Source organism: Neomonachus schauinslandi, chromosome 3, assembly GCF_002201575.2.
Source record: "Neomonachus schauinslandi chromosome 3, ASM220157v2, whole genome shotgun sequence".
Taxonomy (NCBI): domain Eukaryota; kingdom Metazoa; phylum Chordata; class Mammalia; order Carnivora; family Phocidae; genus Neomonachus; species Neomonachus schauinslandi.
Genome location: NC_058405.1, coordinates 16,214,670 through 16,229,916, shown reverse-complemented (window position 1 = coordinate 16,229,916; position 15,247 = coordinate 16,214,670). Strand labels below are relative to the sequence as shown.

The 15,247-nt window shown below is 36.9% G+C and overlaps 1 protein-coding gene across 1 annotated transcript in view; it reads left to right on the top strand.

The window, feature by feature from the left end:
• GPC6 (glypican 6) overlaps positions 1-15,247 on the top strand; it is a 1,077,089-nt gene that overhangs the window by 720,600 nt on the left and 341,242 nt on the right. Inside the window, exon 4 of the mRNA XM_021695926.2 lies at positions 9,608-9,773. Within this exon, the coding sequence (XP_021551601.1) occupies positions 9,608-9,773 (166 nt within the window). The remainder of the gene's footprint in view (positions 1-9,607; positions 9,774-15,247) is intronic.

Sequence of the window (15,247 nt, the reverse complement as noted above, 5' to 3'; positions counted from 1 at the left end):
TTCTTCTTCTTCTTCTTCTTCTTCTTCTTCTTCTTCTTCTTCTTCTTCTTCTTCTTCTTCTTCTTCTTCTTCTTCTCCTTCTCCTTCTCCTTCTCCTTCTCCTTCTCCTTCTTCTTCTTCTTCTCTTCCTCTCCTCCTTCTCCTTCACCTTCTTCTTCTTCTCCTCCTCCTCATTACTATTTTGAAGTGTAGAGTCACCATTGGCTTCTTTTGGAGGATCTCTTCCTAACCAGTTTCCCCCATGTCCACAGAAATTTCCAAATTTAATACTCTCTTCTTTGCTAATGACAGTCCATGGCTCAATTGTCAGCCAACGTATTAGAGCATAGCCAAACTAGTGTTCTAGATTTGCCCCGAAACTTTTCTTCCTCCTTAGGACTTTTTCTGAAAAGGTCCATGTTGGTACTTTGCAGGATGAAGTAAAGAATGGGAATTTTCCATGGAAATACTCTGGTGCTTTGAGCCACAGGGATTCTCATGTAGGGTTCATCAGGAAATAGAATAACTAATGTGAATCTCTGTGTGTGCTCACAACGACATTATCATAAACTAGATGACATCAGTGCTACCGGCAGGAAGGCATATCACTATTCATGGGGAACTGTTGAGTGAGAGATAGATAAGATTAACACAAATTTCATATCCATGTGTTTTGCATCAAAAATTACCAAAACACAATATGGTGTTTGTCTATTTTCCTGTATCCATCAGACATATTTTAATATTATTCCCCTCCCACCATATGCCAGCTCTTTGCACTAGGAGTTTAAAGTTATCATGTTCATTAGAGAATGAGTGATTTGGTTTTACACTCTTGAAAATGCCACATCCCCCTACTTTCAGAGCAGATTGTGTGTATTCCAGAGCAGAAACATTACAAATATGTTAGTTCCACTGTACAGAGGCTTGGAATTCATAGCTTTTACCAAAGTGGATTCTCACATCAATGACTCATATTTAAAGTCACTGCTAAAATGTTTCTTCCAAATGAAGTAATATTTAAACTATAATTTCTAACTGAGGAAGGCAACTATTCCCTGATGAGACATTTAGGGATCTTATTTTACATTTTGCATTCCCATTTGAAGATTTACATTTGGGTAAAGTTTAGAATGTCAAGCAGACTGCACAAATAAAAGGCAATATCGCCAAGAACTCATGATGATAGAGCAAGGTAAAATTAAAATGATACTGTGTTTTATTGGGTAAACACATCAGAAAGCCCTCTGAAATATGTATTTAACTAGTAGGAAGAGCTGTTTTATTCTAATGGATGAAAAATATCCAGTCTCTGTGTGTGTGTGTGTGTGTGTAATTTATTTAAATGCTATTTGGAACTATTCCAAAATGAATAATAACATTCATTTACTAACTTCTGTGGCAGTTTTATTTATGTTTTGAAGAATAAAATTAAATATAGGAACTGGATCTAGGTAACACTGAATTTGTGACATAATCTGACAAGCACTAATGGGGCTGCTAAGAACTGACATAGACCTTAACTCACCTTACTTCCCATGTCCTGATTTTAAGTGTACACAGCATCGATGTTACTTAGACTTGGCTTTGAAAGTTCTGCAGCTCCGGCTATTAGGTATGCAAATTAGGTCTGTTCCTTTTCTCCCAGACCCAACAAACTCAATCATTTTATGGTTTGCAAATGCTTCATAAGCCTCATGCTTTTTCTAGGGGGGTTTCTAGCTAATAAGTAAATTACATTTTTAAAAATAGGCTGAATTTTTATCATGATGGCACTACAAACATTTGTCATCCATATAGGGAGTATTTTTCCTTCAGGCTCTGATTTGCAATTCATGATTGCTTCCTGTCTTATCCTTGTTCACTCTTGATGGTATGAGATGGAGAGAAGATAGTTTTAGAGCATATACATTTTAATCAACATTCAAACTGAATTAGATGGCCTAAAGGTTTTCTCTTTGTGTACACGGTAATTCATTCCACCAAACCACCATTGAGTAACAGTTGAAATAATAGGTGACTTTCTCAAAAGAAAGTGTTAAAATATCATTAAAGTCATGCACATCAAACTAATTTTGGTATAATGTAATTTGAGCTTAACATTATTTAAACAATTTTTATATAACCACATGCCTAAATAAAGCCCTGGTTAGGTGACAAAGACAGTAATTCCTCTGTACAACTTACAAATATGGTAGTAGGAAATTATTTGTTAAAGGCACTTCTCTCTCTCTTTCAAACAGCTTTACTGAGATACAATTTATATACCATAAAGTTCACTGGTAAATATAAATGGTATTTAAAGTGCAAATGTCAATGGTATTTAGTACACTTACAGTATTGGCAATGATTAGTGTTTCTGTAATTGTAGAACATTTTCAACACACAAAAAGAAAACTTGTACCTATCAGCCCCAACTTATGTTTCTTCCACTCTCTTACCCAGCCCCTGACAACCATGGATGTGTCTATCCTGGACATTTTGTATATGCATGGAATCACACAATACATGGTCTTCTGTGACTGGTTTAATGTTCTTTCTAAGTTCATCAATGATGCAGCATCTCAGAATTTCATTCCTTTTAATTGCTGAATAATATTTCACTGAATGGATATACCACATTTTGTTTATCCATTCATCAATTGATGGAAATTTGGATTGATTCCAGGTTTTGGCTATGATGCTTTTATAAGCATTGTACAAATTTTTGTATGGTGTATATTTTCATTTCTCTTGGGTACATAACTAGGAGTAGAATTGCTGAATCATATGGTAGTTTTGTTTCCACAGTGGCTGCCATTGTACATTCCCATCAGCTGTGTATGAGGGTTCCAATTTCTCCACATCCACATCAATGTTCTTTATTATCTCTCTCTTTTATTGTAGCCATCCTAGCGGTGTGAGTGATATCTCAATTTGATTTTCATTCTCTAGTGACCAACAATGTTGAGCATCTTTTCATGAGCTGCTTAGCCATTTTATATCTTCTTTGGAGAAATGTCTATTTAAGTCCTTTGCCTATTTTATAATTGGGTTGCTTGTCCTTTTTTTGCTGAGCTTTAGGAATTCTGTATATATTCTAAATATAAGACCCTTATCAGATATATAATTTACAGACATTTTCTCCCATTTGTTAGGTTGCCGTTTCACTTTCTTGGTAATGTCCTTTGATGCACAAAAGCTATTAATTTTAATGAAGCCCAATTGATTTTTTTTTTCTTTTGGAGTCATATCTAAGAATCCATTGCCAAATCCATGGTCATTAAGATTTACCCTATATAGCTTTTTTCCAAGAGTTTTATTGATTTTGCTCATATTTAGGTTATTTATCCATTTTGAGAAATTCTGGTGCATGGTCTGAGGTCAGGTCCAATTTCACTATTTTTCATGAGGATATCCAGTTGTTCCAATATGATTTGTTGAAGACACTATTCTTACCCCATTAAATAATCTTCACACCCTTGTAAAAATCAATTGGCCATAAATGTGTATGTTTATTTCTGGTCTTTCAACTCTATTTTACTGATTTAAATGTCTATCCTCATTCCAGTACCACAGCATTGATGATGATGGTGGTGATGATGATGATGGTGCTGGTGATGATGATGATGATGATGATGATGATGATAACTGTGAGAAAACACATATCTTCCTTCTTAACAAATTGTTAAATATTCCATACATATTGCTAACTATATGTACATAGTTGTACAGAAGATCTCTAGAACTTTTTCATCTTGCATGACTGAAACTCTATATCCACTGAATAGAAATTCTCCATTTCCCTCTCCCTCACAGCCCCAGCAAACACCATTTTGCTTTCTGCTGCTATGAGTTTGACTACTTTAGGTACCCCATATAAGTAGAATCATGCAGTATTTGTCCTTCTGTGACTGGCTTATTTCACTTAGTATAATGTTCTCAAGGTTTATCCATGTTGTTGCATATTGCAGGATTTCCTTCTTTTTTAAGGATGAATAATATTCCATTGTATGTACGTACCTCATTTTCTTTAGCCACTCATCAGTCAATGAACATTAGAAATAAACTCTTGGTTATTGTGATAATGCTGCAATGAACATGGGAGTACAAATATCTCTTCCAGAACCTGTTTCCAGCTTTTTTTGAAGAAATACCTAGAAGTGAGATTGAGGAACAGTACCACTGAGTTTTGATTACTTTAGCTTTGTGGCAAGCTATAGTACATTTTGAAATCAGGAAATGGGATTGCTCCAAATTTGTTATTTTTCAAAATTGTTTTGACTATTTGGGTCCCTTGAAATTCCATATGAATTTGAGGATTGTCTTTTACATTTCCTCAAGGAAAAACTGTTAGAATTTTGATAAGGTTTGCAATGAATCTATAAATTACTTTGAGTAGTATTGCTATCTTAACAATATTAAGTCTTCCAATACACAAACGCAGGATATCTTTCCATTGATTTAGGTCTTCTTTAATTTCAACAATGCTTAATAGTTTTCAGTGTAAAATTCTATCACCTTTTTGGTTAAATTTTATTCCTAAGTATTTTATTCTTTTAGATACTGTTGTAAATGAAATTGGTATCTTAATTTCCTTTTTTAGTTTGTTTATTGCTAGTGTTAGAAACTCGAGAATGGCATGGACTCTTGCTTAAAAACACATTTTTAATTTATTCTGGTTAAATAGTTTACTTTCATTAACTTGTTTGTCTTTTGGGAGATGTCAAATAGGTTTATTTGATTATTTTGGCTGTCTGATTTCCATAGAAACAAGCACTCACTAGGTATATATTCATTGTGTATAAATATAGATTTATAACTTTCACATGTTTTCTTGTTTTCTAAAAATATTTTAAGTGACAGAATTATTTTACATTGGCTACTACTAGAAATTACTAACATGAGCATCAATGCATGAATGTTGGTCCAGTTACAAAAAAGTCTTACATATATTAAAGACCTGAAATGAATTGCTACTGTATGGGTAAGGGTGTGCCATGCCACAAATCACATTTAGAAAATGTAAGAATTACTTGCTATAACATCCTGATACAGGTGAGGAGCCAGGTAGATAAGTCTTAGTCCTCTCTCCCCATACTGCTTTACTAAGGGTTCTTTTTGTATTTCTTGTCACGTTTCAATGTATCTTGCTTTAACCTTTTAGAAAAGAAATACAAACAACAACAGAAAAGCACAAGGTTGCAAACTAAGAACTCAATATTTTTACGTTATTTTTCTGTTATTTCACCTACAGACACAACTAAGAAAACTTAGTTATAAATTATATGATTACTAAAACTTGTCAATTATAATACCAACTGTAAAATGATTATTAATGTCATTATATACAAACAGCTTCAAAAGAAGTTAACAGAAAGACTAAACCCAAGATGCAAGGAATTGACCCATCAATTGCACTCTTGGGCATTTATCCCAGAGAAACAGAAACTTACATTCTTGCGAACACCCGTGCATGAATGCTCATAGAAACTTTATTTCTAATAGCCAACTACTGGAACAACCCAGATATCCTTCAGTGAATGAAGAGTTGTACAAATCCTGTTATAGCCAAACAAAGGAATATAACTCAGCAATAAAAAGGAATGAGGTATTAATACATGGAACAACTTGGATGGACCTCAAAGGCATTATGCTCAGTTTAAAAAAAAAAAAGTAAAGCTCAAAAGGTCAAAAGGTGACAACTATGCGATTCCATTCATATAATGTTTTTGAAATGATATAATTATAGAGATGGAAAATAGATTATTGCCAGGTGACAGGGAACCAGGGTAGCACGGGAGGTAACACAAAGGAGTTCTTTTGTGGTGATGAAAGGTTCTCTATGTTGGTTGTGGTATTATGACACAAGTCTGTATATGGAATAAAACTGTACAGATGTGTACACACATATGTGCACACACACAAATGAATGCAGATTGAAAAAATCATGAAAACTGAATAAGGGCTATAGACTAGTTCACGGCAACATACCAAGGTCAGTTTCCTTGTTTTGATACTGTACCATGGCTATTTTTTTAAAAGATCTATTTATTTATTTTAGAGAGAGAGCAATAGCAGGGGGAGGGGCAGAGATATAGAAAGAGACAGAGAGAATCTTAAATAGAGTCCACAGTGAGTGTGGAGCCTGACGCAGGTCTCGATCCCACGACCCTGAGATCACAGACCTGAGCCAAAATCCAGAGTCAGATGCTTAACCAGCTGAGCCACCCAGGTGCCCCATACCACAGCTGTTTCAAATGTCACCATCAAGTGACATTGGTGAGTGAAGGTACCCAGGACTCTACTATTTTTGCAGCATCTCATGCATCTATATTGATTTCAAAATAAAAAGATTTTTTTTAAATCACTATAGCACAATTATAAAACACTATTAAGTATTTAAAAATGGAAATATCCCTCACACAACTGGCATTTAAAGCAACCTTCTTTTCAGAGGCTTACTTCTAAGTCTACAGTTTGAAGTGATGATTTTTTTTATTTTAATTCACACATGCAGTTATGTCAATTCAACAAATATGGGTCTGTGAACATGAAAGCTTAAACTTTGATCCTCCACACTCCATTTTCTTCTTCTTCAAATGCCCTTTATTTGACCAGGAGGGATGTCATTTCCAAAGGTACTGAGAGAGCCACATTTAACTTGAACAACATTGTTCTTTGGGGTTATTAAGGATGTTCAATTTTCTCTGTTGGTTGCTACCCTGATTTGGAGACTCTTCTAAAATGTCAGACTGAGAAAACTGTACTGGTTCCAACACAATTTAAAACAAAACAAAACAAAAAGGCCTTGGAATTAATGCAATCAATAATTACCTTTGAAAACAAACTTAAAAGGTAACAGTTGAATGCTAAGATGTATAAATCTATCTGTCTTTCTTTCTTTGAATATCAATGTGGCCAAGAAATTGAGAAACACAATAGAGTTCAATTCAAAAGCACTTATTGACTACCTGAATCATAATCACAATGCCTTTTAAGGATCTGCATGTTTTGCGGAGCAGTGCAGGTTATAATGATGACAGAGTCCACACTACATAAGAGATCCCTAGTATTGACAAATGCTCCCGATTTACGCTGGCATACTGAGGGAGAAGAAGCAAAGCACTGTGTCATACCAATAGCCAGAAAACCAAAAATCCAACAGAGTTAAAGGAAGAAATTGCTTAGCCAGCTCGGCTGAAAATAGGGTTGGTCTCTGAAGAAAGGCATCAGGGTCAGGACAAAAGACACAAATCTACGGAAAACAAAATCCTACAGACACAAATTTGTAGGAATGCCACCATATCAAATAAGTAAAACGCACAAGAATTTGAAATTCCACATAAATCCTGTATGGAGAATACAGATTTTTCTTCCTCTTTTTTCCGTGAATGACTTGGGATACAAGTGGATAAAAGAAAGTTTTAAGATACTATTGCTCTGGTGTGGATAAAATTTGGCATTTTCACAAAATAGCTTATCTGGAGGAGATGATATCGTGACACAAATGTGTGCTCAAGTTAAAAGCCACCAGATTCCTCAATTTTTTTCTTAATATTTTTTTGTTTTGTTTCGTTCTGTTGTTGGAAAATAAGTTGTAAAATTAATGGATACTAAACCATTCTCTAAATACCTTTGTAAAGTAAGGCCAATTATATTTTACTGCACTTTTTGATTTGGAGTACTTAATATGCTAACTTTCTATTGTTGATCATGTTAATTCTATCTTATTAAAGCCAACATTAAACTACAAGGAAAAGTAAAAATCAAAAGGATATTACTTTGAATGCATAAAAAGTAAGGTGATTAATGGATAAATTGAAGGATGGGCAGATATATGAAAAAGCAAGTATAGGAAAATGCTAAATGATAATCTAGGAGTGAGGCTATGGGTATATATTATAACAGTCTTTCAACTTTTCTGTATGTTTGAAAACTTCTTACAATTTTGGAAATAAAATCAAAAGAACAACCAGAATTTTCAGTGCCTAAATAAATAAATAAATAGCCTTGTTTTCTGAAACAATGTATTAAGGGCTTAGTCAGTATACATCATTAAAGTAAGAGAATGTTACAAAAAACAAAGCCTTGCATTAAAAACCTCAAAGGTATTGAAAGACAATTACCATACGATTTCACTCATAAGGGGAATCTAAAAAAAACAAGTGAATAAGCAAACAAAAAGCAGAATCAGACCTCTAAATAGAACAAACTGATGGTTGCCAGAAGGAAAGGAGTGATGGACAAAGTGGGTGAAGGGAAATGGGAGATATAGGCTTCCAGTTATCGAATGAATAAGCTACAGAGATGGAAGGTACAGCATAGGGAATATAGTCAATAGTATTGTAATAGTGTTGTATGGGGACAGATGGTAGCTACATTAGTGGTGAGCGCAGCATAAGGTGTAGAGAAGTTGAATCACTATGTTGAAACTAATGTAAATTGTGTATCAACTATACTCAAGTTAAAAAGCTAAAAACAAATTCACATGTGGTTTCTAGGTAAAGAATATAATGACAGAGATTGGCTCTAGTAGTGGAAAGTACCTATTTATGCAGAACTACCTTTCATTGTCTCACCTTTACATTGATGTTATGCTTCGTCAGTATCGACATGTTCTTGACATGGAAATGCTCCCTGCGTGCCCAGTGCCCAGGTCGGTCTGATAAGACTGTGACTCTCCGACACATCCAAATGATACAAGTTAGGCTTGTTCTCAGATCTGGAACACAAGAACAGCAACATATGGTTACTTGACTAAGACACCAAAATTACATGGCACTAACCAGATAAATACAATAGTAATTTTGTGTCTAGTCATAAAAAGAACTTTCTGTATTTTCTTCCATTGTTGGTCCATGCTGTTTTAAATACTCTTTCCTCTTGAAGTCAAATTAGAATTTTCAATGAGTCCAAAAAAGATTTTATTGGCTTAGAATTGATTAATTTAGAAGCACCTCAGCTTTTCTTATTCAAGGCAAATGCCACTTCATTGTCGGTTGATTAGTAGCTCCTGTGAAGTACTACAAGGATTTCTCCTTACATTCAACCCTGGGTCCATTTTCCACAAAGTTCCCAGACCTGCAAAGCTTCAAATGCCTGAAGACATTCTCTCGGCAGTTCCCATTGCTTCTAAGCAGGCCTGGGTCTTAGAAATGCCAGACAAGTTGATATTGATCCTTTTTAATAAGTTACATACAAAGGCAGTAGATCTGCCAGCCTCGTTTAGAAACAGGGTCAAATAACCAGTTGGAAAACTTTCGAAAGGTGTCACATCAAACTTTAATCATGCCTACATTTTTATGGAGCTTTTAACTTTGCAAATTGCTTTCACGTGCATTATCTCATTTCACGTGCTACGGCACTGCAACAGCGTCCAGGTTTTAGGGCTGGGTTACAATGACACAGATATCAACATGTGGACGGGGACATCTCACGAAAATTGATCATTGCCATCTCCTGCCTGGCATGGAGATCGAGTATGACAAAGGGTTAAGATCCTAATAGCTGCTTTGCTCCGCGGCTGCTGGCGTTTCTCAGAGCCATTTCTCCTTTTTCTTTTTCAAGGAGAAAATGGGTTACATCTTTTGTCTCCCTCCCGCCCTTCTTATTTCTGATTTTCTTTTTCTCCTCAATCGATCGACAGGTCAGCCCGACCCCGGGGTGCATCCGAGCCCTCATGAAGATGCTGTACTGCCCGTACTGCCGAGGGCTTCCCACCGTGAGACCTTGCAAGAACTACTGCCTCAACGTCATGAAGGGCTGCCTGGCCAACCAGGCTGATCTGGACACCGAATGGAATCTGTTCATAGGTAAGGGGCGTTGCCACGGAGCCGTGACGTCATTACGGTGACGTAGATCTCCAACGGAGCTGTGGGCCGGGTGGGCGGCTCCGACGTCGTGATGACGTACGGAGCCCGCGAGGATTACATACAACACCGGGAAACAGATTTTAGCAAAGTGTTAACATTACTTTGCATTTTTTTCTTCTTTTTCTAAATCTAAAATAATAACAATAAGAAGAAGAAATCCTGGTATGTTGTGAAGGACGGTCCTGTACTGAATTCGCTGATCTCTCTGACAGAGTGAAAAGTACTCTTGTTGACTTTCTGGGAGCTCCTGTGGAAAGGGACAAGTTAGGGGAAGAAAACAAAAATCTCATTAAAAATAAATCCACAGCACTGGCTCTTATTCGTATTACCTCAACGTAGTCACACATATTAGTAAACCACCCCTTCCTTAAACGTCCATGATGAAACTAGCTCAATATTTTTGCTAAATTATGCAAAATTTCTTCCTCATTTTATGGAGAAGAATGCTTCCGGCGCCCTAGCGCCGAAGAGCCTTGCTGTCTTTGGAAGGTAGGAGGAGAGAGGGTGGGGAAGATGCAGCGAAGGTCTGGGGAGTCAAGGCTCTCGTCTTGAGTTGCAGAAATCGCTCAGGGAGTCGCACTCCCAAAAGATATTTCCCAAATTGCTATTCAAGGATAAAAGGACACATTTTACAGGCAGGCTGCTCCCAGGAAAATACACAGGCCTTGAAAGAGTGTGTGTTCTCCCCCTCTGTCAAATGGCCTTCAAATCAAAGTACTTTTCAATTGCATTTACTGCAATTGCGTGGTGACAGGCAGAGTGGCGCGGAGGCTTCCGTCAGCTGCATCATTTATGCAAACCTCCAAACAAGAAGGCACGCCTAACGCCTTCTGACATCTAAGATTCCGGTGGGAAGGGAAAAAAGATCTAGGATGTGTTGGAACGGAGCGAAACCTAAGCCCCTTGTACAAAGATGTGTTTAGGTTACAAGCCTTCGGCTTTGGCTCTGTCACCCACCGGCTAACATGCTATTATGCTTAGGAACGCCAAAGAAAATGGTTTTGAAGGTTTAAAAAAAGATTTGAGAGTGGGTAGATTCAAATGGAACTCATCGAACAAAACCCCAGAAATCATTTCAGAGAGAATGAATTGAAATGTTGTTCTCTCTCCCTGTAGTGGGAGTATAAAATGTTTGCATGATCTTGGGTTACTTTATTTGAAAAATGAGGAAGTGTTTTAAAAAGTTAATCATTAAGGTACCCTTCTAACTCAAACATGATATGATTCTTTGCTAAGATTTTGGACGGGAGTATGAATTAAAAAAATATATAAGAATAACTTGATCTTCTAGAACATATATTTAGATTAATTTTGGCAAAGACACTCTAGCCAAATAATGCTAATCAATAAGTACTCTCATCAAGAAACCTAAAAATATTTGCATATTTTAAAACCAGATTAAACCTCATAGCATCCCACTTTGAGTCATACAGATTATTCATACTTTTTGGTTGAAACTACCCGAATTTATAGCACAGTTAAATTGTCTTTGCTCAGCCTGCACCTTATTGATGAAAGCGGGCATGTGGATTTTGTTACTTAGAGCAGGACATGATTAAGAATGAGATTATAGGCTTTTAACTTATAAGAGCAATGGTGACTGCCTTACTGGCTTTTTCTCCTCAGTGCTGGTTGTCTATTTTAACATAAAACAAATCTTTATACTTTCTATCAATTGGGTTTCCTGGTTGCCAATTAGATGTGAAGTTGAATGTCTGGAAAACCATTTGATTTAAAAACTAAAATTTGAACCCACCGCGTGTTGGATGTACTTTAATGAAAAGGGAACGTGGTGGTTAGCCCTCCCTTAATATATCTCATACCCTTTCTCATGTTTTTTTATTAGTCTTAGATATCAGTGAGAAAAATTCTACTTCTTTCTTTCTTCTGGTTCTGCCATGGCACTGAGAAGTGACCACCAACATAGACTTTTGGAGCAAAATATGTTCTTGCTAATACTTGTCCCGAAGTGAAGTGCCATAAATCAGTCAAATGTGCCAACTCTGTTTTCCACACATATGCATTCAAGATGACAGGGCTCCAGGGTTCATGAAGGCAGCAGGGAAGACCAGTGAGCAAATCAGTAACCCAACAGTAATTATATATAAAGCCCTCTCTCTGGTTGGCATCTGTAGCCCATCACTCTTGGGCTTCTACCATCTTTTCATCAACCCCCTTCCCTCCTGTTGCTGAGTCAAATGCGCCATATCTGTCTGCTACATTCATGTCCCAGCTTATACATTTTTATGGTGTTTTTTTTTTATTATGCACTCATCAAAAATGTTAATAGTGGCATGCAATCGATGGTCAATAAAAGCAAGAATCGAACTGGTAGCACATTCTCATGATTTTTACTATGCCATAAATTAATTGCAAATGAGTTGTAATTATTTTGAATTCAGTTGTTGTTGGGTTTGTCAAAAGAAAGGCAACTCATGGACAAAATGAAATGTTTTAAGTGTTCAGCTAAACACCCCAATGGCATTCCATTCTCTTCTGAAGCTCTATAGTTTGTCAATTTTCATTTCTTTGTAATCCTAGAAAACAATCAGGAGTCTACTCGGGATGCATTTCCATAGTTTTCCTTGAGGACGTTTAATTCTGTGCCCTGCACAGAGTGGGTGTTCAAAAAATTTTTATCAACTAACTGTTGTAGGAAAAAGAATTTTAGATAAAGAGCTTTTTTGGTTTTTTTGAAAAGTTACTGACAACTTTGAAGAAGTTGCTGCTAGACCCATTTTAGAGAACATGAAAGTCTCAGTTGATCTCTGCCAGAACTGTCAGCTGCTTTCTAGAAGCATGTGGGATTCCCCAGGACTGAGCCCAGCCCAGCCTCAACTTGGGGCACCCAAGCGGCTGGGCATGCTAGGCCACACCCCTGAGCTAGGTAGGACTCTGGGGACACAAGAGTGGGGTGCAGTCTGCTCTCACTACCAGGCACAATGCAATAAGAGAACAATGTAGTTTGAGGCATTGACAGGCACTGCTTGGGCGCCTACCCCAGGTGTTGCTGTCCATTTATACTCAGCTGATTCCAGCCTAGCCTTTGAATGTTACCTGAATGCAAAAGCATTTTCTCAGAAAATGTTTATGTAAATTAAAATTTCCTAAAGGGAAACAGTTTGTGGGCAGAATTTGTTTTCAGTAACATCCTGCGGTTATTTTGAGTGTTTGTCATTGACACCAACACTCCACAGATACGAGCTATTCTGTTTGACGAGGGGCCATGGTGCAGATTACTCCTAGCTCAGGAGCTCAAAAGTTAAGGCTGAAATTACATTTGTGTAGCTGCAATAAATCTTGCATCTACTTTAAAATCTAGGATGTATGGGACAGCCTCCTCCAAACATCTGGTACCTTCTAAGACTTTATAGACTGTGAGAACCAGAGAGGGGGAAAAAAGGATGTGGGGAGGGAAATGCTGATGAGACCAAAGGCAGGAATTCTGTTTGTTCTGTAATATTTTTTTTCACTAAAATATTAGAGGGTGTTTACTAATGCAAGTATAAGACTAGCATCGCTATCGTTCCATAAAACTGAGACCTGAAGATGTTTGTGTCCCGACATTGCAGCCTAATATTTTAGGCTATCCCAGTTGGTAAGACTCTAATAATCCTAACCTATTAATTGGCAACTCACTAGGGTAAAAAAAATTTTCCCCTAAGGTAAAAAATATATGTGTCTAGGTTCTTACTCAATTGAGTACGTTTTTTACCCTAGGGGAACTTAATGCAGTTAAATGAGTTATAATCAACTGTGATTTATCCCTATTTTAGGAAAATAGAAGCACAGGATGCTAAGCATCTACTGAGCAGGGTGACTTAATCTAGACTAGGGTGTCAGGGAAGCCTGGTAGATCTAGAAGAGTAAATAAGACTGTACTGAATTAGCATTGTCAGACATAATTGATGCTGGGTAACCATAACATATAGAATTGCTGCAATACTGTAGAGGCCCCAAATATTCATGAGAGCATCAAACATGAGGTCCCCGGTGGGCACTACACCTGCGCCTGGCCAAGAGCCCCTGCTCTGGGTATCATCCATTCATCTCCTGAGATTCATGAAGACAACACGTGTTTACCGAGTGCCTGGCGCCGACCCTATTCTGGTTTCAGCACGAGGGAGAGTGGATGAGGGCCTGCCTGCTGAGAAGAGAGCTCCCTGTATGTTCTCTGTTGAAGTCAATGAACAGCTAGACAGAGAAATGGAAGGGAATGTCGTAAGAGGCTGCTCCATTTTACTTTGTAGGTCTACTCTTTTAATGGAAGTATGACTAATTCAGTAATTTGAAAAACACATATCCCTGTTGTTAATGGACTCATGAGTGCAGGGATGGCAGAAACAAATCAGATAATGAACCTGGTTCCTTCATGGTGATAGCTGCTATCAAGGTGTAAATTAGAGCCAGCCGCCAGCAAGCTGTGGTAGGTCAGTCAGATGACTAGTATCGTGTAATAAATGGCCACTTTGGGGCACAAATGACATTCTCAGGACCTGAAAGAGTTGTTTGCCCTCAAGGTACTTAGTATATTCACCTCTTTGTGTTTGCGCGTGTTGCTAGATAAACATTTAGTGTTCCTAGTAAATAAACTTGAGTTCTCTTTTTTTAAACTACACAGGACTGTGTGATGTTGCATTTCAGCAGGATATAAAATAAACACAAAGAACTATTTCAAACATTTGTATAAGATGCTCATCTTTCAAAGACTCTCTTAAGCATGAAATTCCATAATATAAATCTGATCAATTTTTTAGTTACAAAGAATTCCATAGTAAATATGATATGACTCCAGCTGATAGATCCTGAAATGCCATGTTTTAAAAACCTCTAGACCCAAAACATAGAAAATGATTTCCTTTCAACCAAAGACAAAGAAAAATTTAAGAATTATATTTAGCAGCAAGCTTCAAGGTTTCTTAGTCTCCACCTTGTATAGGACAAGAGCCTATTCACTAATACAGTCTAGAAACAACTCTTAAATTGAGGAACAAAAGCCAAAGCAATTATTTTAGAATCTGATCTCACCATTAGCTATAGAACTTGCTTTTGCCCTTGTGCATTCCTAAAAGCACCAAGAGAGATTAAAAAAATAAATAAATAAAACACTTTATTTTCTATCAGTTGAAATCTAAACCCACCCATCTCCCTGCCTTCCTTTTATACTCATTGATTCGGTATTTCTCATTTCTTATGGACATTTATCATATGCTGTGTTCTCTCTGTAATGCTAGCAGAATGCACAAGCAGTACTAACTACTCAGTGAGGGAAAAAAAGAGAGAAAGAAAGAAAGAGAGAGAGAGAAAGAAAGAAAGAGAAAGAAAGAAAGAAAAAAGAAAGAAAGAAAAAGAAAGAAAGAAAGAAAGGAAAGAAAGAAAGAAAGAAAGAAAGAAAGAAAGAAAGAAAGAAAGAA